Source organism: Dendropsophus ebraccatus, chromosome 1 (assembly GCF_027789765.1).
Source record: "Dendropsophus ebraccatus isolate aDenEbr1 chromosome 1, aDenEbr1.pat, whole genome shotgun sequence".
Taxonomy (NCBI): domain Eukaryota; kingdom Metazoa; phylum Chordata; class Amphibia; order Anura; family Hylidae; genus Dendropsophus; species Dendropsophus ebraccatus.
This window is the reverse complement of record NC_091454.1, coordinates 26,244,496-26,265,310: the sequence shown is the minus strand read 5'-3', so window position 1 is coordinate 26,265,310 and position 20,815 is coordinate 26,244,496. Positions and strand designations below refer to the sequence as shown.

Genomic DNA, 20,815 nt, shown 5'->3' with positions numbered 1-20,815 from the left:
CGTATACAATGCCATGTTGATAAAATCCACTGTCGGCCAGGGAATTTGCAGATACGTACAGTAGATCTTTCTTAAGGCGCACGTTACTAAATTATTTACGGAATGTTTATTTGCTCTATGGCATCCTGTCTATTCCTGATATGTTATTTTCAGATGTTTTTTGTTTTACTAATAATTTATCTCTGTGACCCAACTTTGTGTTTTCCAAGAAATAATAAACCATGAGACTCATCGAGTCCATAAGCACCAACAGAATTAGTAATTTTGTGATATCATCCAATACTCAATAATGAAGGCTGATTAGGGATAGGTATAGAAGAGAGTCTATAGCGAGAGCCAATGGGGGCCTCCTGGTGCATGTCATCATGGCATCCTCATAACAAGACAGCCTGAGGCTTGCTCATCCGTCTACCTATCTGCTGCAGAATGAAAAAGGAGCTCCTTATGCTGTTTCTCCCATCCATATTTACAGCAGGGCTGAATTAAGGTTGATGGAGGCCCTGGGCAACAATTTTGCTGGGGGACCCCCATTTCCCCCCAAAATAATACACTATACAGATCTATACACATGGCTGCTTACTGTAGTGGACTTAGGACCTACCCCTGACTGTATGGCTCAGTATCATTCTCTGTTGTGCATTAGATGGTCACTAGAGGCTGCAGTGCAGAGGAAGATGCCAGGTCTAGAGACAGGAGCGCTCTTGCCCACTGTGTAAGGGCAGTATTACATGGCCATATATCCTGGGTAAGCAGCACCGTTTTGCTAGATTGGCACATGCTTACAGAGCCTACAAGGCCCGATTATTATCTTGCTGTACGGACATCAGCCACAGGTCCCACATCACTATTACACATAGTGATGCACAGCCAGTGGTCAATGATTTTTTTCAACATGTTGAAAGACTTCGATCAGCTCATGATCGGTTCCTTGACTGGTCCCATCTGCAGTCCCCAATCATATACACTAGCTGAAGCAATAAAGAACACCCATCCAGAACTGAATAGTGTTTACTGCTAATGCATGTATACACTGCAATCACAGTGATAGTAAATATCTGTAGACCATTTTGAGGTTAAACACGAGATGAGCGCAACTCATCAAATGTCATACACTCGGGTTCCGATGGAGACAGATCTGCCACCTGAGCAATAAACTCATATGGCCTCGTGGTAAAAACGACCATGGGCAGTAAAGGTTGTGGCTATGAAGTCATGTAGCACTGGCTCCAGTTGGAGGCTCCTTAGGAGTCCAATAGTTGCAGATGGGCACTTGTTCCATTCTTCTCCCATTTCACTATAAGCAAATCCTTTTTCAACAGATGTGAATCCCTTCAGCGTGTACTCATAGCAGCTTGTAGGTGTATACTGAATATACTGCAAACTATGGCATGCGATTTACTATGAATGACCCAGGCTGTTACGAGCTGCACGTTTGAATTGTTTCACTGGCAGAGCCAAGACTAACAAATGTTGTGTGCAGCAGGAGTTCTGGCAGAAAGGTGCTAGCAGGAGCTGCCTGACTGGCCTGAGCCACACCAGAACTGACTAGACTAGATCTCCTTCTCTTTCCCTAACCTAACCAGGACTATACTGGTTTGTTTCAGCGCTATGGAGGGATGGAGTTGGACTCCCACAGTGGTTTACATGAAAAATCATATTGGAAGGTTCATGTGACCTTCTTCTCATACGCTTACATATATTCCGCTATATGTGGCAGCAAAGAAATTATAAACTATTTCACATTGTATAAACTACAGAGATCAAGTAATACAAGTTCTGACTCACTGTACCCATAATGGACTTAGGTGAATCTACTGTCACATGTTTACATCCCTCAGTAATGAGTAGACAGGGTACTGAGATACTTTACATTATGTTTGGGTAGGTTCACACTACGCCTTTCTGCCGGCTCCATAGACACCATTCTATGGGCGGCCCGATTTCGCTATCCGCCAAAAGAATTGACATGTGCGGCCGTAAACGGGTACGAGCTATGAAATCCGTCGGAAATTCTCCGCTCGGGTTCCATAGTGTCAATCTGCCCTGACTCTCAGTCTGACAATGTTTTAGGGTCCGTTCACACTATGGAATTTGCACAGAAGTTCAAGCGGAGTCCGCAGCGTGGACTCCGCTTGAAATTCAGTGCAAATTCCATAGTGTGAACGGCCCCTTATGCAGTAAATGTTTTACACTTTACCTTTAAATTTGAACAGAAGCACTGGTGCACTGGCTGAGAAAGGGTTACCCATACATTAGAACTGTGAGCACTAGAGATGAGCGAACCGTTCAAGTCCATCCGAACCCGAACAATCAGCATTTGATTAGCGGGGGCTGCTGAACTTGGATAAAGCTCTAAGGTTGTCTGGAAAACATAGATACAGCCAATGACTATATCCATGTTTTCCACATAGCCTTAGGGCTTTATCCAACTTCAGCAGCCACCGCTAATCAAATGCTGAAAGTTCGGGTTCGGATGGACTCGAGCATGCTCGAGGTTCGCTCATCTCTAGTGGGCACCATCATAAGGGAAGACGGGTCTCTTAATCCAAGCCCATCCTCTCGTCACACTTAGGGCCCTATTACATGAAACGATCATTGTGTGAATTACCATTAGATCGTTTGAATTTAAACAATAATTGTTTCCTGTAAACGCAGGCAACAATCAAACGACCAATGAGAAATCGTTCATCGTTCGTTTTGTGCTGGCACCAAAATCATTGCCAATCTTTCGTAATTTCATATTGGTTCACTAATTGTTTAGTGTAATTCCACATCGTTCCTTCATTTGCTGGGATCAGATGGAGCAACTAGTCAGATGGTAACTAAGGACTATCGTTCTGTGTACCATGGTGAACAATTTCAGGTTAACGATAAAAATCTCGTTTGCAATCGTTAATAGTTAAAAATCACTTTGTCTAATAGGACCCTTGGTCAGTAGAGCCTAAAGTGCAGCAGACAGAGGAAGGAGGAGCAGGACTATGCCTATGGGGGCAGACAAGAACATCCATGTAGCTTACACACTGCATATAATTTAAAGTTCTGCACCCCACATATGGGAACTGCACTACATTGACACTGAATAAAAAGTAATTGGAAGACTAGCAATTGTCTACCTTCATATAGAAACCTGGCTACTTAAAGTCTCAATAAATCCTATGTGAAATCCTGTCAAAGACTCTACCTATATCTTAAAGTGGAAGTATGACTCATTTTGCCATGTAAACAGAACCATGGGTTACCTATCTCTAGTTAATGTCACCATTAGTTCACTCCCACCAACAGCAACCAATAGAAAGTAAGTTCCCCGGGGGGACTACTACCATCGTCATTTCTAAGTGCATCTCCTTCTTCACTGCACCAACCCACAGATTAGAGGAGATCTGATGGAAGGACCTTTGCCACCGTGAGCACCGTCAGACTGTGACAATGGAGAACATCAACCCTCATCATCCACCTACTCCTATATGACAAGTTCCGTATGAAATTATACCAAGTTATAGAGTTGGTTCTACAGGCCCAGTCTCTACCACCCGCTAGAGTTACACCCCAATAATAGCTTAGAACGTACACTGTCACAGATATAGAATTGATTTATTGTATTAGTATAAAACCTTAAGTGCAAACTAAGTAATGACTTTGCAGTCGAGACAAAATATGGGATTTAGGACTAAAAATCTTAGCAGTAAAATCCAATAAGATGCAAATGAGTTGTAATAATTCCATGTAATACACCCATCAATCTACAATAAGAGCCCGTAGGGTGTCCAATAACACGGTCATTAGCAGGAAGGCAGGCATTAGTCCCAGTAATGCTCAGTATGAGTCCCATTAGACCTAGTTAAATGACCAGCAGCAATAATGAGCCATGATCAAACACAACATGGGGCTTATTAGGAGACATTTTTTGGCGTATTAATATGCCAACAAACTCTACAGTACTTCCCATTTAGTATAATGCACACAGAAAGCATAGCCATGACTATTGACCTTCTTCATCCATCACTGCCCACCATGGGATATGATTTGTGGGAATCGAGCTGACAATTCCCAGGTGGTCACCATTTTTGTTCAATTTACCATCTGTAGTGTATTTTATACTAAATGATGTTTCTTTTTTTAAAATGCTATCAAGGGATGTCTATTTTAAAATTATAATGGATTACCATACTTCTGTATGCGTCACATTAGGCTGAATTCACACTGCGTTTTTGCAATCCGTTTAACGTATATGTTTACTAAAAAAAAAATGGATGCAAAAACGGATGAAATTGTGTCATCCATCTGGATCCGTTTTTCCATTGACTTCTATTATAAAAAAAAAAAACGGCTCGAAACGGTTGCGGTTTTTCTAACGGACACAAAAGTAGTGTTGACTACGTTTTCCTGTCAGTTAAAAGTAACCAATTAAAACAAGGATACGTTAAACGGATTGCAAAAATGCAGTGTGAACCAAGCCTTAGATGGTTCCTACCAAAGTCTTGTCTAATCTTTTGAAGCCAGCTTTAGTGTGCCCATATCGTAGGATCAGACTGGCCAGCAGCCTTTTCTAGGGTAGTATTAGACGGCCCTATGATCAGGGTAAGCGCTCGCTTACGGAGCCTATTAGATGGCTTAATTATTGTGCAGCAAGGGCCATATACCAGGTGGTCCAAAAGTAGGTGGACAATATAGGTAAAAGGGGTTATGAAGGGGGGGATTTATCAAAAATGGTGAACCTGACTCAGCTGCCTCTAGCAACCAGATTCCATCTTTCATTTTCTAAAGATTTTTACTTTTTACCGTGTTTGATAAATCTCCCCCTTCATAACTCTTTTAGCCATACTGTCCACCTACTTGTGGACCATCCTGTATTTATCAGTAGTGATGTCCATCAGTAGCAGTTATAATAGGTCCGTTTCACTTTTACCTCTTTCTATGCTCCCCTCGCCTCCCTACTGCCTATTTTACCTGATTATTTATATATTTTGGTACTGTGACACTAAAGCTGCATGTTTTGGTTTTTGTTTTTCTCAAACTGTTACATCTTGTTTACTAGTCCCTTGAAGGACATAAGTTTTTATGTTATGTTCTTATCTGTGTCATGACTTTAAAACTTAATAAAAAACTTTTGTCAAACAAAAAAAAAAATAGGTCCGTTTCAGGCGGTAGCCCGGGGCCCTGAGCTCCCGGGGGGCCCATGGTCACCCAAAAAGACTTTTACTTTCAATGGTGTAATGCCTCCTGGCTACAGTTCTGCTATGACTTGCAAAAAATTGCTCAGGGCATCATAATATTATCTACCTGTACAATGAACACCACGCTAGTGTTGCCATAGTTACAGTGGGGTGGGGGGGGCAGGCTTAGTGAAGAGCCTGGGGCCTGACATGGACCCCTTGCTTTAAAGGTTAAAAAAATGAAGACATTGGGGAAGATTTATCAAACATGGTGTAAAGTGAAACTGGCTCAGTTGCCCCTAGCAACCAATCAGATTCCACCTTTCATTCCTCACAGACTCTTTGAAAAATGAAAGGTGGAATCTGATTGGTTGCTAGGGGCAACTGAGCCAGTTTCACTTTACAACATGTTTGATAAATCTCCCCCATTTGCTTACCTGCCCATGCTCCCCCAATGTCCTCCTGCCTTATCTGTGGGGCTCCCCGCTCACCGCAGCTGCTGATGACACTTCTGGGCTGCACATCTCTATTACACATAGCAATGCACGGCCAGTGGGCAATGGTTTTCAAATGTGCTGAAAACAACGATCAGCCAATGATCAGCTCCCAGGCTGATCGTTGTCTTTATTACACTAGGCGATATCTTCCCGATTCTGCCTCCTTGGTCAGATAATTAGTCCCCGAAGCTCATGGCACTTGTGTCCCCAGTCCCCAGTGGTGTCACCATTTAACTCAGTCACCTTGAATTGCTTTGCTTGTGTTGCATTAATGCTAGACCAAAGTGATTACAGAGTGTAACAGAGATTTGTCCATATATTAGGGCAGACATGTAGTTGTTAGACAGCTAGGCAACCACTCTTGTTGGGCACAAGACCCTAGTTTAATTCTTTACAGTGCAATAATAGCCACATCATCATAGACAACCACTTTTAGATTGGAGACCCCATTGCATTTAGTTGATCACCATGGGCCTGGCTCTTGGCACCCCAACAAATAGCTGATTTTAGTGGAAGAAGCTGTGGTCAGCCAAAGGTTTCTCCAGAACTGGCCACTGTAGAGAAATTAAAGAGTACCTGTCATCATAAAAAAAAAAAAAAACTTGACATTTTGATCGGTCAGGGTTTGAGTGTTCAGACAGCGGCAAATCAGGAGAATGAGGCAGGGAAAGTCTGTGTTGCAGTACGTTCCTCTTCCTGCTCTATGTAGGTTTACATTATGTGGCGGTCCAGCTCACATAACACAGAACCGGGAGCGAAAGCCCCACGTGCGGACTTCTCCTGGCTCGTTCTCCTGATCGGTCACAGTCTACACTCAGACCCTGACTGATCAAAACTTTTGACATTTCTCTTTGACATGTCAAAAAAACTTTTTAGAATGACAGGTACTCTTTAAGCATTACATAGTGACCATTCAGATACCCATCCATGTATTTCATGAATGGCTCAGATCCACCAGAGTGGGATTCACTCTTAGGGTTCGTTCACACGTATCGGATCCGCAGCTTATTTTCTGCAGCGGATCCGCAGCGGATCCACAGCAGATTTCATCTAAATAACTGAACACAGCATCAAATCTGCACCATCAAATCTGTTGCGGATCTGCTGCAGATCCTGTACATGTGAACGCACCCCTATAGAGCAGTGCTTTTGCTCACAGGGGACCTCAATCTTTGTATCTCTATCCATGATGTCCTTATACTCGGTATAAACATAGTTTGTCTTTAAGAGAAAACCCTACTACCCCAGATATTGAACCCTTTAAAGAAGAAAGCCTATAAGATGTTAGGAGATGCTAATGGAACTTGATATAAACCACCTTCATGTGATGTTTTCTCGAGCCATTACTGAAAGCATGAAACACCAAGATCCACCTCCAGTTTTATTCATCTCTCTGGAACATCTTATTTTTAGTGCAACTAAACTTGAATCAACCCCTTATGTCAAAGTAATAAATTTTCTGGTCCCATATGTTTAGCTTTGGGGGAAAATGACAGGATTACACATCTATCCTTAGATTTTGGCCATTATAGGCCTTGTCACCATAAAAATAGGTGTCAACAATAGGAAGGACTGAAGAAGCTTCAATAGTGGTAGGCCGAATACTCAGTTGGATGGCAGCTATTTAAGCACCCCCCAGAAGTTTATGTTTCCTTTTCCTTTTTTGTATATGGGGGTCTGAGGTCCCCTTCATGTAACAGGGGTGCGTAGGGTGTGTTTCTCTTTCCCATATGAGGAGACTAGTACTATAAATGAAGCATTATACTTGAGCGGTCATTTGACACATCTTGCACTGCCAAGTATACAGACATTTTCCTTTTAGATTCCCAGTTTACCTTTCCAAGTTTACTTCCATTCTATGAACCCTTATACATCTCACATATTATTCATTATACTCCCTTTAAATATTGGCATTTATAAGTGGCAGAGCAGCTCCCATGTGTCTATTCGAGCACAGTTCGTACAAGTCACGGAACAACAGATGGTCATGGCAGCTTCTATTCATGCTGCCATCATTGGGCCTGGCCTGTCACTTTGTTCCTGGCCTCCTCCTGATCACAGACATACATTATTATTCAATTGGATGGGATGTAATTAGCGAATGGTTAGAAGACATCGCAGTTACTGAAAAGTGACAAAGATGTGATATCTCGTCTCATTGCAGTTAAAAAGTGTCAGGATTATCACTGAAGCTCTACTGACCTGGAGTAGAGCTTTCTTCCTGCCGTTATGTAACTTAAGGAGATGGCATTTATGTAATTTTCAAGGTATAAGCTAACGATAGAGGTTATAGTGAAGACTTAAAAGATACTGTAGATAAAGAAAGCTCTAATGAAATATGCAATTCTAGGAACAGATTATATTCTGCCCCTGCATGATTCAAGAGAAACCAATAAGGGCATTGGGAGTGTAAGACTAGAACGGTGAGCCTCTTCAATAGATGTTTCCGCTATTGCCCTTGAATCTGCTAACCAGTCTTAGGGTATGTGCGCACTAGAAAATCCGTTGAGGATTGTGCAGCTCGCACCCGCTCGCGGACTGCGCAGCTTGCCATCCGTCCAAAGAAAGTATATTATCTCCTGTCCAGCATGTAAGACATGATCCCATCTGAGACAAGGAGGAAGCAAGGAAAAGCAATCTGGAAGCAGTGTCCAGGATTAGTAAACACCATAGCTGTCCACAAGTCCCAAGTTTATTTCCCTAGATCTGAACTGCAAGAGTAGACATAAACCTGGGACGCTTAAAGTGAATGTACCATCAGGTATATCGCAATAAGTATTGTACACGAATGGATCAGCGCCGGAACAGGGATGTCGGTGCCAAAGTCCTTTTTTTGAACCCCAAGCACTGGCCCAGCATAAAGCACTGGGGTCGGGCCCGCCAGCCACCAGTGTGGTGATCTCCCCTCTGTGACTTGGCTCCATTAGAATCAATGGAGCCACATCACAGAGGGGAGGGGGTTTGGTGGGCCCGACCCCAGTGCTGTTTGCCAGGCCGGAGCCTGGGAACAGACTAGCGCCGTGCACAGGAGCAGATCCATTCATGTATAAGACTTAAAGCGATGTATCTGATGGTAAATTCACTGAAAGAAAGAAGGCGTGTTTTCTAATCTGGACAATCAATTTAAACAGAAGCAGGAGTCAAACTGTAGTTTTTTCGCTCATACTTGTTTTTATGTTTTTGTAGTATCCTTCTGCACGTTTTGGAGAATTGTTGGCTAAGTGTTACTGCCTTACTTGGTGAATGTTGGCATTTTTGTAGTGTTATGTAAAGTATAGTGATCTTATTACATATGATGGTATTTTCATATCTATATGATATTTTTAAGTTTTGGTCCAGATCATAAGATTAACACTAGTGTTGAACGAGCATGCTCGGTCAAGCATAGTGCTTGATCAGGAAATTGGGGTGCTCACTCAACCATTGGGGTCCTCGATTGAGCTTGATGTTCGACCAAGCACCTTGTGCTTGGTTAAAGATGACCATATACCTTCAATAATGAACGATCGTTGTCCTTCAGCTATATCTCCCGTCCCAGCAGTTGCCAGCATACTGCTTTAGTTCTAATGAGTCTTACAGTAAAACTATTGCATTTTTTGTTCTTTGTTGACACACACTACATTTAAGCCTTTGCATTGATTTTAAACCATACACCTGATACTGAAGCTCTTCTGGCCAGCAAGGTGTTTAGGAGGGATGGTCCGAACCTGCCGAGGTTTGGGTTCGTACGAACCCGAACTCTCGGCAATGATTTCCTCTGTCTGCCCGCTCTGTGGAATGGGTGGATACAGCGGGAGGACCGCCTGGAAAACTGGGATACAGCCATAGCCATAGGCTGTATCCCAGTTTTCCAGGCGGTTCTCCCGCTGTATCCACCCGCTGCACGGAGCAGGCAGAGAGCAGGGAATCTGGTGCCGAGCGTTCGGGTTCGTACGAACCCGAACCTCGGCAGGTTCGGACCATCCTTAGTGTTTAGCTTTAGAACCTCTTCTCTGCACAATGAGGAAACAATTCAATCCAGGGAGTCATCTTCCCTAAGGAGAGGAAGAATAGTCAGATGTTTGCTTGCCCTTCAGAACCACTTGGGGCTTCGCTCTGGTCCAAGTCGGAGAGCTATACAGTAGTGTCCCACAGGTATATACCTTAACCTTTCAGGGCTTCAGGCCAGGCCTAGCTTCCACATCACATAACTACAAGCTCTGTACCCTGTAGTTTAGAAATTGTGGAACCAGTAGGACAAGCAATGAGTGTCCCTGCCTCCAAGTCTAACCAAACAGATAGATACCTGGATTAATTTAATAGATTTAGGTAGATATGAGCAATTCTCGGGTTCAGACGGACCGGTATCCATGTTTTCCAGGACTCCATAGGGTTGTATCGAACTACTGCAGCTACAGGTAAGGCTGCACACTTGGATTCAGATAACTATCTGTCATGTATCAAGGCCAAAAGGCGTACTTTCTTGCGGAAAGGGACGATTTGCGAATATTTTATTTGCAAATGGCCGTTTTGCGAATAAAATATTCGCAAATCGCCCCTTTCCTCCGGGTACGCCGGGGGGGGGGGGGGGGGGGGCGGGGGTGTGGAGGGTGCGGAACTGGGGGCGCGGACTCCGAACGATTTATCATAAAAGATACGCCGAAAACCTACTCCACCTTTCAGGTGGCGTAGGTTTTCGGCTGTGCGCACCGACGCGCACAGGATTTATGTAGAGACAGTCCGCCTCTACATAAATCTCCGTAGCGCCGGAGATGCGGGGACATTTATAAGTCCGGCGTTAAAAACGTCGGACTTAATAAATGTCCCCCTTAGAGTTCCTTGCAGCCACCCATGCAACAAACCAAGATAGAGTACCAGCAGATGTTGGGGTAGACAAGATGGCCACTGTCTCTCTGTTACCCATTGGACAAAACACCTGGTGGCAGCTTTGACCTCAGCTGAGAACAGGTCTATTCACTTACTCATTTATTGATTACTTCTGTAAGATGATAATAAATGGGTTTACAAATTGTTTTTGAAGTGGATCCACAGATAGAACATTGTGGCATCATGTTTTTCCATTAGTAATAATGTAAGGAGATGGCTCATCTAAGGTTTTGTTCAGTTAGATTCTCTTGGCAATAAAACCATGCAGTCATTCTGCTGTGGGCACACAATGGCTTCTGATTGTTCAGCAGAGTCTCAGTCACCCCACTGTGTGATTGCTGCCTGTTCTCTAATGCAATTACCTAGCATTGTATCTCAGGCAACAACAAGGAAGGAAAGAAAAAAGAGAAGCTTTGGTCTCTAAAATAAAAGTGAGTAAAGCATCAAAAAATATAACGATGGAAGGAATAAAAATAAGGAAGGAGAGCGTAAACAGAAAAAGAAAATACAGCTAAATATGCACCTAAAAATACAAAATATTATGCAATAGAAAGTGATATAAAACTTATGTGTTAGGATAGGCAAACACCCAAACTAAATTTACCCCCAACTATGCTCTATAAAACAAAGGAAATTGATTTTCTTTTTTTATAATTTGTCGCTTATTAACTTTTGACTCAGGCCGAGGAAACCTGGGAAACTGGAGAGGTAAGTATAACTTTATTATATTCTATTCACTTTTATCAGCCGCTGGCCGCTCTTCTATTGAGGTGCGTTTACACGTAACGATTATCGTGCGAATTTGCGCGATAGCGATCGAATTCGAACGATAATCGTACGTGTAAACGCAGCGAACGATCAAACGACGAACGAGAAATCGTTCATTTTGATCTTTCAACATGTTATCAAATCGTCGTTCGTCGTTTGCAAAAAATTCGCAGATCGTTACGCGTGAACAGTCGTTCGCCGATTTAACCAATGTGTGAGATAGGCTTAAGCGATCGCAAAACGATTTTCCATACGATATATCGTACCGTCTAAACGCTGATTATTATGAAAAAAACTCGTTACTCCGACATCGTTAATCGTACGATCGGGCCAATTATCGTTTCGTGTAAACGCACCATTACAGTGAGCTATATGCAGCCGACACCTGATGATGATCAGCCCCTAAATGATCATTGTCTTTATTACACGGGCGATATCTGTGCGAATCGGGCTGATTCACTGGATAATAGTCCAACAACTAACTCTCCCTATCAATCCATATACATGAACCTTCAGCTCTGCCAAGCAGTTGTATGCTCTAAATAAAGAGGGGTTAGCCATTGCCAGACTCCTCTAGTGGTAGCTTTTCTCTCCAAGAACAAAAGAATCAGATTATACAAGAGAAACATTAGTAGAGTGTTAAAGGGTCCTTCCGGGACTTTGATATTGATGACTAATAGGTTCCATAAATACAGCAAGGAGGACGGCAGTTTCTTGGTCCAAAGCATGACCAAAATGCATAGCTCCTCCTATAAGGTTCCTAAACAGGGGTTTTCCAGGACTTTAATGTAGATATACTCTCAGTATCAAATCAATGGAGATACACTTCCCCTCAACTGCTTCCCCTTTGGTGTTTACCAGACACAGCACCATACACTTTGTGGTGGCTGTACCTGGTACTGCAGCTAATTTTCACTAATGTGAATGGGACTGAGCAGCAATGAGTTTTAGAACCAGACTCATCATTGATAGGTAGATAGGCCTGCTCCGTTCACAGAAAGAGAGAGCCAGGAAGCAAAAGGCCTCAGCTATCTTCTGCTCCCGTTACAACCCCTTTAATAAGCTATCCTAAGGATGGGCCATGAACATTGCAGTCTGAAACCTATGTAAAAGTACCTCATAGAAGGAGCTATGCATTTCTTCCATGCTCTGGACCAAGACACTGCCTGCCTTATTGCCCTATCTTCAGTACACACTGGCCTATTGGGCATGTTGGTATGCCAGCCAGTAGACGGGAGGTCTTGTATGGTATTTAGACAATTGGAACTCTTCTGCAGTATAGAAGTATAGGCAGTGAACAGATTATAAATGCACCCAGTCTGACTCAGCACTATTTCACTGGATTTGGTGCAAATGAGTAAAGTCTAAATAAAGGTCTTTCCCGACCAAGATCCGACTGAACTTATATGTAGGTGTAATTTATATGCACTGACACAGCACTGAAATCTTTACTAGTAATCTTAACATGAATCTTTACAACATGAGGCTATGTTCACACAACGTGAGAGATCGTCCGTTCCGCGACCCCGGACGGGTCACAGAACGGCCGGTCTTTGACCCTGCGGCCGGATGATCTTTCGGCCGCAGGGTTCTGATGCGGGCGCATCAGCGTGCGCCCGCATCACAACCTCCCACAGCACACGCAGCCGGAGCCGCTCACTTCATTGTGTGAACTGACAGGGTTTCCTACGTGCCGCAATTCATTGAATTGCGGCTGCAGAAAACTGACATGTCAGTTATTTGCGGCCCCGCACGGGATCCCGGCCGGAGCGTTTACGATGTGTATACGCTCCGGCCGGGATCCCATTGAAAATAAAGCATTGTTCCACCCCGCAAAAAGAACGGTAGTGTGAACATAGCCTTAGGGTGTAAATTAATAAAATCAAAAAATCACTAAATGCCGGCAGCTGCTATCTCATACTAGCTGTGGCCAAATCAATACTGGTAACCTTGTGCACTTATTCTCGACCATGTGGACAAAACAGGGTTAAAACTAACTTAGTCATCAGTAAAAATTTGTTTTGCAAGCTTTGCGAATATTGGGGCAAACTTGTTACCTGTTCATTCTTTGAAAGGACGGCAGAATCCGCCCCCGCGCATAAAGTCGGCGAGCGGATGCGAGCTGCAGAATCGGCAATGGGTTTTCCATCGCAATTCCGTAGTGTGCAGGTAGCCTAAAGACCTCAAGATTTCCAGTATTTATCAGCTGCTGTATGTCCTGCAGGAAGTGGTGTATTCTTTCCAGTCTGACACAGTTCTCTCTGCTGCCACCTCTGTCCATGTCAGGAACTGTTTAGAGCTGCAGCAATCCCCCCATAGAAAACCTCCTGTCATGAACAGAAATGGCAGCAGAGAGCACTGTGTCATACTGGAAACAATACACTACTTCCTGCAGGACATACAGCAGCTAGTAAGTACTAGAAGTCTTGAGATTTTTAAATAGACGTAAATTACACATCTATATAACTTTCTGACACCAGCTGATTTGAAGGAAAAATTTTTTCCCTGGACGACCCCTTTAATTCCCTGTTTAGATGTATTTTTTTAAGTTATTGATTTTAGGAACCATCTCATACAAAGGCGGTATGAAATCTCAAGCAGATGTACCTGGTGATATCATACTTTATTTCTGCACAGTTTTTTTTTATGTAAACTGGGAATGCCACCAAGTTTGAAGCCTAAGCCTACATTGACTAAACAACCTTAATAAAAAACATGACACACTTTCGGCTCGCTGCAGACGGTTCCTATTTTTTTTTTTTGCATTTGCAGCTTCCTGCCATCCATCGACTCATCTTAATAGCTATGTGGAAGAGGGGGCGATACATGCCATAGATAACATAGTCTGTTCAGAATTTGCTAGATATCATCTATCAATAAAATTTGCCCTAAGGATAGGAGTTCATAGGAAGCCTTTTCATTCCCTGTGATGTCACTATGGCTCCAGCCACATACTATAGAAGCTTTACGATGTTCCTTGTGGGACCAGACCACCATATATTAAGCTGCACCCCCTTCTGAGAGTCAGAGCAGTTTACACACATACCTCCCGTGTAGCTTATCTGATTTGTAGCTTTAGCTTTATCTGCGGGAGTCGGGGATCGTGTTTTACAACACATTTTAATGTAGACGCCAAGAAATACTTCTGATATACGGGGTTAGCAAAGTTAAACTTCCTCAACTTAGAGAGGTCCAATAAGCCAAACATAAGGCACTTCAGACGATGGGCCATTTATTCAATTAATAAAATTTTTTTTTACAAAAAGTGTCACCAATAGATGGCGCTGTAGCAGTAAGGGTATTTTGTTTTCATAAGTTGAAGGAGTTTTACAGATACAAGGGCGATCGGTCGTTATTTCCCAATTGCGTGGCCTCCTCAATCACCTGATCTCACCCCTGGTTATTCCATTTCCTGAAGGACCAGGTCTACCATAAGAGCCCTTGGACATTAAGGAAAGCACATGCCATGGATTCCGTCTCTCGCCGCTTCCGCTTGAAGTTCCATCAGTCCCATAGGCTCCATTTTATGGTCAGGCGGATTCCGTTATCCGCTGAAAGAAGTGATATGTCAATACTTTGGGTGGACAACCGAATCAACTCGAGCATAGACTGGAGTCTATGGGACGGGCGGAGAGTCAAGCGGGAGCGCGCTCAGAATCCACGGCAAGATATCCGGGTGATTTACTTAGTGTGCAAGGGCCCTAACGAAGCGGTGTCTGTGTCATATCTGGACGGCGTTTGTCATGTTGTGTGAGCAGTTGTGAATGTGCAAACGGAAAGCGTTGTTGGAAAATAAGGGGAGTATATTAACCATTTGTAGCGTGATTTGTATTTCTACAGCGCCACCTATTAAAAACTTTTTGTAATTTTTTTTCCCATTAATTAATGGATGGTAAGTACATCATCTGAGGTACCCAGCACACAATTTCCATCTCATGTCCAGAAGCAGAATGCCCTCCAGAGCCCTCTGAGATGGGAAGTTTGATTTTGCTAACCCTGTGTATATGTAAAATGGTAATGGATGTACCCATATAGAAATGTTTAGCGTGTATGTCGAGAATAGAGATGAGCGAACCTCGAGCATGCTCGAGTCCATCCGAACCCGATCGTTCGGCATTTCATTAGCGATGGCTGCTGAACTTGGATAAAGCCCTAAGGCTATGTGGAAACCATGGATATAGTCATTGGCTGTATCCATGTTTTCCAGACAACCTTAGAGCTTTATCCAAGTTCAGCAGCCCCCGCTAATCAAATGCCGAACGATCAGGTTCGGATAGACTCGAGCATGCTCAAGGTTCGCTCATCTTTAGTCGAGAACTTTATGTACCAGTCCCTTAGAATGTCCCAATATGTTACCATTGTGCAATGTGCAACATTACTGAATAAACTTTTTGTTTTCTCCTTTCAGACCATCAGAAACTGGAGCGCGAGGCAAGAATCTGCCGTCTCCTGAAGCATCCAAATATAGGTCAGTCTTGCGAAAATATTTTATAATGTGGATAAAAACAGCTGGTCGGTAAGCACCGCAATATGTGCTCATCTGTTACTTTCTACGGCAAACTTACATGAACTCGGAAGTCTCTTAGCCGGCACAGTTTTGCTTCTTAGAACACAGACTTGGAACTTGGAACTTTTTATAGGGTTTCAGGGCCAATACTAGGGCTCAACACGTCACGCTTCACCTTCTATTTGTCATCTATTGAATTTTTTCCACTATGTATTTATGTCTTGTTAGAGGTTTTTTTTTTTTTTTTTTTTATATCTCGCGACGGTGGTCTATTGGTTTCCAACCTCAATGCCAGTGGTTTACTTATTGCCAAACCTAAGTTTCTTCTTGTGCTTCTTACCTGGCCCCAAGTTAATGGGTTACTTGTTGCCAATTCCAATGCAGGTGGTCTATGGGCTAGCATGAGTTTCATCAGAAGCTTGGCGAATCATATCTGGTAATTAATGAGCTTGTGTAAAATAAACGTGAAGATTTACAGATTATTGGTTTTCCCGATATTTTGGGAGTTGGAGCTTTGGATTTATGTTCTTACATTATAGGTACATATATGATAATCCGAAAAAAAATACATATGATTTTTATCAACTAGAACCTTTTCATGTTGGTGAAATATGTAAGACCAGCTTAGGAGTACAGTGATGGGGAACTCCTGTGCCCCATTATATTCAGCCATACTTCAAGAGACTCTGTCAATAGGTTTATGCTGCTCTATCTAAGGGGAGCATAAACCAGCATAACTCTCCATTATGTGCATGAGCCCAGTAGTCCTGGATATTCATTAGAAGCAGAAAACTCCGCCCACCAGCTGCTGATTGGCAGTTATCTATCCATGCTGTGTATAGGCAGTCAACTGTCAATCAGCAGCTGGAGGGTGGGGGGATTGGTGTGACAAGAATCCTATTCTCCTGCATATTAGGAGAACTGCTGAGTGGAATGATATAGGTAATACACCAATCTGTTCAGTATTTCTGTCACTAGTTTATGCTGCAGAGTGATCCCCTGCAGCTGTAATCTAATGGCCCTCAATCCCCACTCATCACTTGTTCTTCCTGGTTCAAGTGACAGGTCATAACAGCAAGAACCACGCACTCTGCCAATCATTGGCTAAGGTGGGACACCTCTGTAGCCAGTGATTGTCTGAGCTGGGCAGTTTCTTTAGAGATGATGCATCACAGGAACTAGGAAAAATCGGTAATAAGAGATAATCAGGGCAGGTGAGTATCGCTCATATTTTTTTTATCCTTGGACAACCCCTTTAAGTACCACATCCAATTAGGGCATCTTATTAGAATAATGCAGCCACATTGCCTGCTCGATGCATGACTTTCATTCCTAGCAGGAAAAATGTTATGCTCTTATATACCTATGTACTCAATCACAGGAACTAGTGGTGCATTTACACAGACAGATTTATCTGGCAGATTTTGGAAGCCAAAGCCAGGAATTGATTTGAAAAGAGGAAAAATCTCAGTCTTTCCTTTATGACCTGTTCCCTGTTTATAGTCTGTTCCTGGCTTTGGCTTCAAAAACGTGTCAGATAAATCTGTCTGAGTAAACACACCATTGGAAGAAATAATGATGAGAGGTGATCAGGGCAGGTGAGTATCACTCATATTTTTTTTTTTTTAATCCTTGGACAACCCCTTTAAGTTACACGTCTAATTAGGGCAACATATTAAGATGATGCAGCCACATTGCCTGCTTAATGCATGACTATATTATAGCATATATATGTATTCAATTCCTAAAAATACAGATGCATTAGGGATAGGGACTGATCTAAAACTCATCCAACATTGAAGAACATAAATTTATAATAAATGATAATAAAAAAAAAAAATTTGAAACTCCTCTCTGGCAACATTTATGTCCCACAGAACATGCCTATGTAAACTACAGTATAATAACCATAAACTCCATAAAATAGTTGCCCCATTATGCAATTTGTAACAATCAGCCGTTCCCAGCTCACAGACTTCATCACGGTAACATCTGCAGTAGTTTACATGCAGGTTTTTTTTTGTTTTTTTTTCAGTCCCGGCTCCCTGTAAATTGTAAATAAACCCCAGCAATAACAATAATTGATGCATAACAGGAACACGGAGCCGGCACAATATTATGTCTCTGCTACCCTGGTGATGCTGCTGTGTACACACTCCTCACATATACCGAACCGGAGTGCCAGGGATTTATTAATGTTTTATATCATTTATGAGCAGCCTGTCAGGTTCAATCTGTCTCCGTAGCACCACGGACCTCTCTTTCCATCGTTTTTTTTTTTTTTTACGGGACAGGAGAACTGCCTCTTGCAGCGGGGGTTTCCATAGCAACAGAATTCAGAAGCACATGGATACACCATAGAGGCCTGCACCCGTATTCTCAATAGAGGAGCTAACACATCCAAGAATTTATCACCTAGTCATGAAAATAATCAGGTTTAACAGGTGCCAGGTGCTAAGCACAGTCTGGGGAACAGGAATAAAATGTGGCTCCAGGATAACTTCTTGGCATAAAAATAGGCAAATCTTGTCAGATGGGCCCCCATTTTATTCAAAATGGTATGTATATCGAGTTATTCTGATGCCATAAATGTTGCATCTAGTTACAGATGGGCCCAAAGGGTGTCTCTTTCTCCGGAGGACACAGCATGCGGATGCATTTGATAAAGAGGCACTTCAGCCAAAAAAAAATAAATAAATAAAATAAATATATATATATATATATATATATATATATATATATATATATATATATATAAAGAAATCAACAGGGGTTGTGAATGCAAACAGTTTTGCAATATACTCTTTTTATTTTATTTTCTTTATTTATTTAATGTTTAAATTAACATTGTACACATGGCCACTAGGTGTCTCTCTTCCAGTCAAATTGTGGTCCATGCTCCCTCCGAGCTGACATTTGTTATTTTCTCTTTAAAAAAAAAAAAAAGAGAGAGAGAGACTAAGGTTTCATTTACAGAAAGATTATCTGCCAAAGATTTGAAGCCAAAGCCAGTAACAGATTATAAACAGAGGTCAGGTCATAAAGAAAACCCTGAGATTTCTCCTCTTTTCAAATCCATTCCTGGCTTTGGCTTTGAATCTTTGGCAGATAATCTGTCAGATAATCTTTCTGTGTAAATGGACCCTAAGGGTACTATTACATGGCCCGATGGGGGCCTGATAATAACTGTAAACCAGTGCTGCTAGATTGGTGCTCGTTTACTGGGCCTATTACACATCCTGATAATCATTTAACAAGGGCCGCATGGACATCGTTACTGATGTCCTTGCATTTCTTGCTTAAACTGCATGCATTACCTATCAATGGTCCAGGGCTCCTCTTGTGGTCCGCTTCTCCCCGGGTCCCGCGGCGGTCCCAGACAGTGATTGGCTGAGCGGCCTGTCAGCTAAGACAGGCCGCTCTGAAGCTGCAGCGTGCGGGATCCGGGAAGAAGCAGAGCGCAGGAGGGGCCCTGGACCATGGATAGGTTTTGTATGCACTTTGCAAATCGTCAGCCGCTGGCCGCGCACCGCTATTACACGTAGCGTTGCGCGGTTGGTGCCCGATAATTAAAGGTCCAAACCTATATCAACGATCAACCGATGATCATTGTCATCGGCTGATCGTTGTGCTTATTACACGGATCGATAATCAGCCGGGTAGGGCCGATTCGGCCAATTATCGTTCCGTGTTTTAGGGCCCTAAACACAGTACGTCCCAGTCTTTTGTGCGCTCACGGACATGGCTTGGTATTGATTTCTTGCTCCGATTGCCACTTTGGAAAGCTGTTTCCTCAGCGATTGTGGAATTTAAGTGTCAGTGGCCGGAGCTGCCCTCCTTTCAATCTACAAACAGGACACACACACACACACACACACACACACACACACTGTTTTTTCAGGGTTCCAGGTCAGTTTGTGTGGCTGCAGGTGGTAAAATACTTACCTCCTTACAGTTACAGAATATGACTTAGCACAGCATAGACCAGCACATGCAATTAGGGATGGTCCGAACCGAGTTCGGTTTGGGTTCGTACAAACCCGAACTCTCTGTAATGATTCCCGCTATTTGCCCGCTCCGTGCAGCGGGCGGATCCAGCGGGAGAACCGCCAGGAAAACTGGGATACAGCAATAGCCATAGGCTGTATCCCAGTTTTCCAGGCGGTCCTCCCGCTGTATCTACCCGCTCCACGGAGCAGACAGACAGCGGAAATCTGATGCAGAGAACCCTTCGGAGGGTTCGGACCTTCCCTACATGCAATCTAATGTAATAGAATCCTGAGGGGACTTAAAAAGTGTAAAAAAAAAAAAAAATCTGAAAAAACTTAATAAAAGCAATGAAAAAATCTCATGTACACAAAAATGATATTAATAAAAACTAGACTAGACTAGCTTGTGGCACTAAAAATCACTCCCCAATCAGCCCTCTAGGTGGAAAATTAAGCGCTATGGCTCTCAGATGTTGAGGAGGGAAAAAGGAAAATGCAAAAATAAAAAATGTCCTGATTATTAAGGCCAAAATAGGCGGCAGAGGCAAGGAGGTAAAGGAGTTGTCTACCTGTGGAATGTTTTTCTTTTTTGCTGACTAAAAGGGGTTATTTAGGATTAGATACAACTCAGCTACTTTCTTTAAAAAACAGCACCACCCCTGCCCTCAGGTTAAATGTAAGGCTATGTTCACACTACTTAAAATAACGGCCGTTGTCCGCGCCGCAAACTACGGCCGTTGTTTTGAGGTTCCCTATACTGATTGCAATGTAATGTAACTACGGCCGTTGAATATACACTACATATCAGATAACGGCCGTTGTTTATACGGCCCAGTGAAAAATGAACATGTCAATTATGTCTGGCCGGTAATACTGCAACAACGGCCGTGGATTTCAATGCGGTCGCGAACATAAAACTTATATCTGCCGAATTAAACTTAATTTTGATGTTAAAAGTTTTCTGAGTGGTTTCTCGGGCTGGGCGCAGTATTTAAAGTAAATGACCTGTTTCATCCCGTTTATAAACATGCTAGG

At 42.8% G+C, this 20,815-nt stretch overlaps 1 protein-coding gene across 5 annotated transcripts in view; it reads left to right on the top strand.

Annotated features, from left to right (window-relative positions):
- The window catches only part of CAMK2A (calcium/calmodulin dependent protein kinase II alpha), a 155,965-nt gene that overhangs the window by 63,393 nt on the left and 71,757 nt on the right, over positions 1–20,815 (top strand). For all 5 annotated transcript variants that reach the window (XM_069969139.1, XM_069969142.1, XM_069969141.1 and 2 more), the window contains one exon: positions 15,693–15,752. In XM_069969139.1, the coding sequence (XP_069825240.1) occupies positions 15,693–15,752 (60 nt within the window). The remainder of the gene's footprint in view (positions 1–15,692; positions 15,753–20,815) is intronic.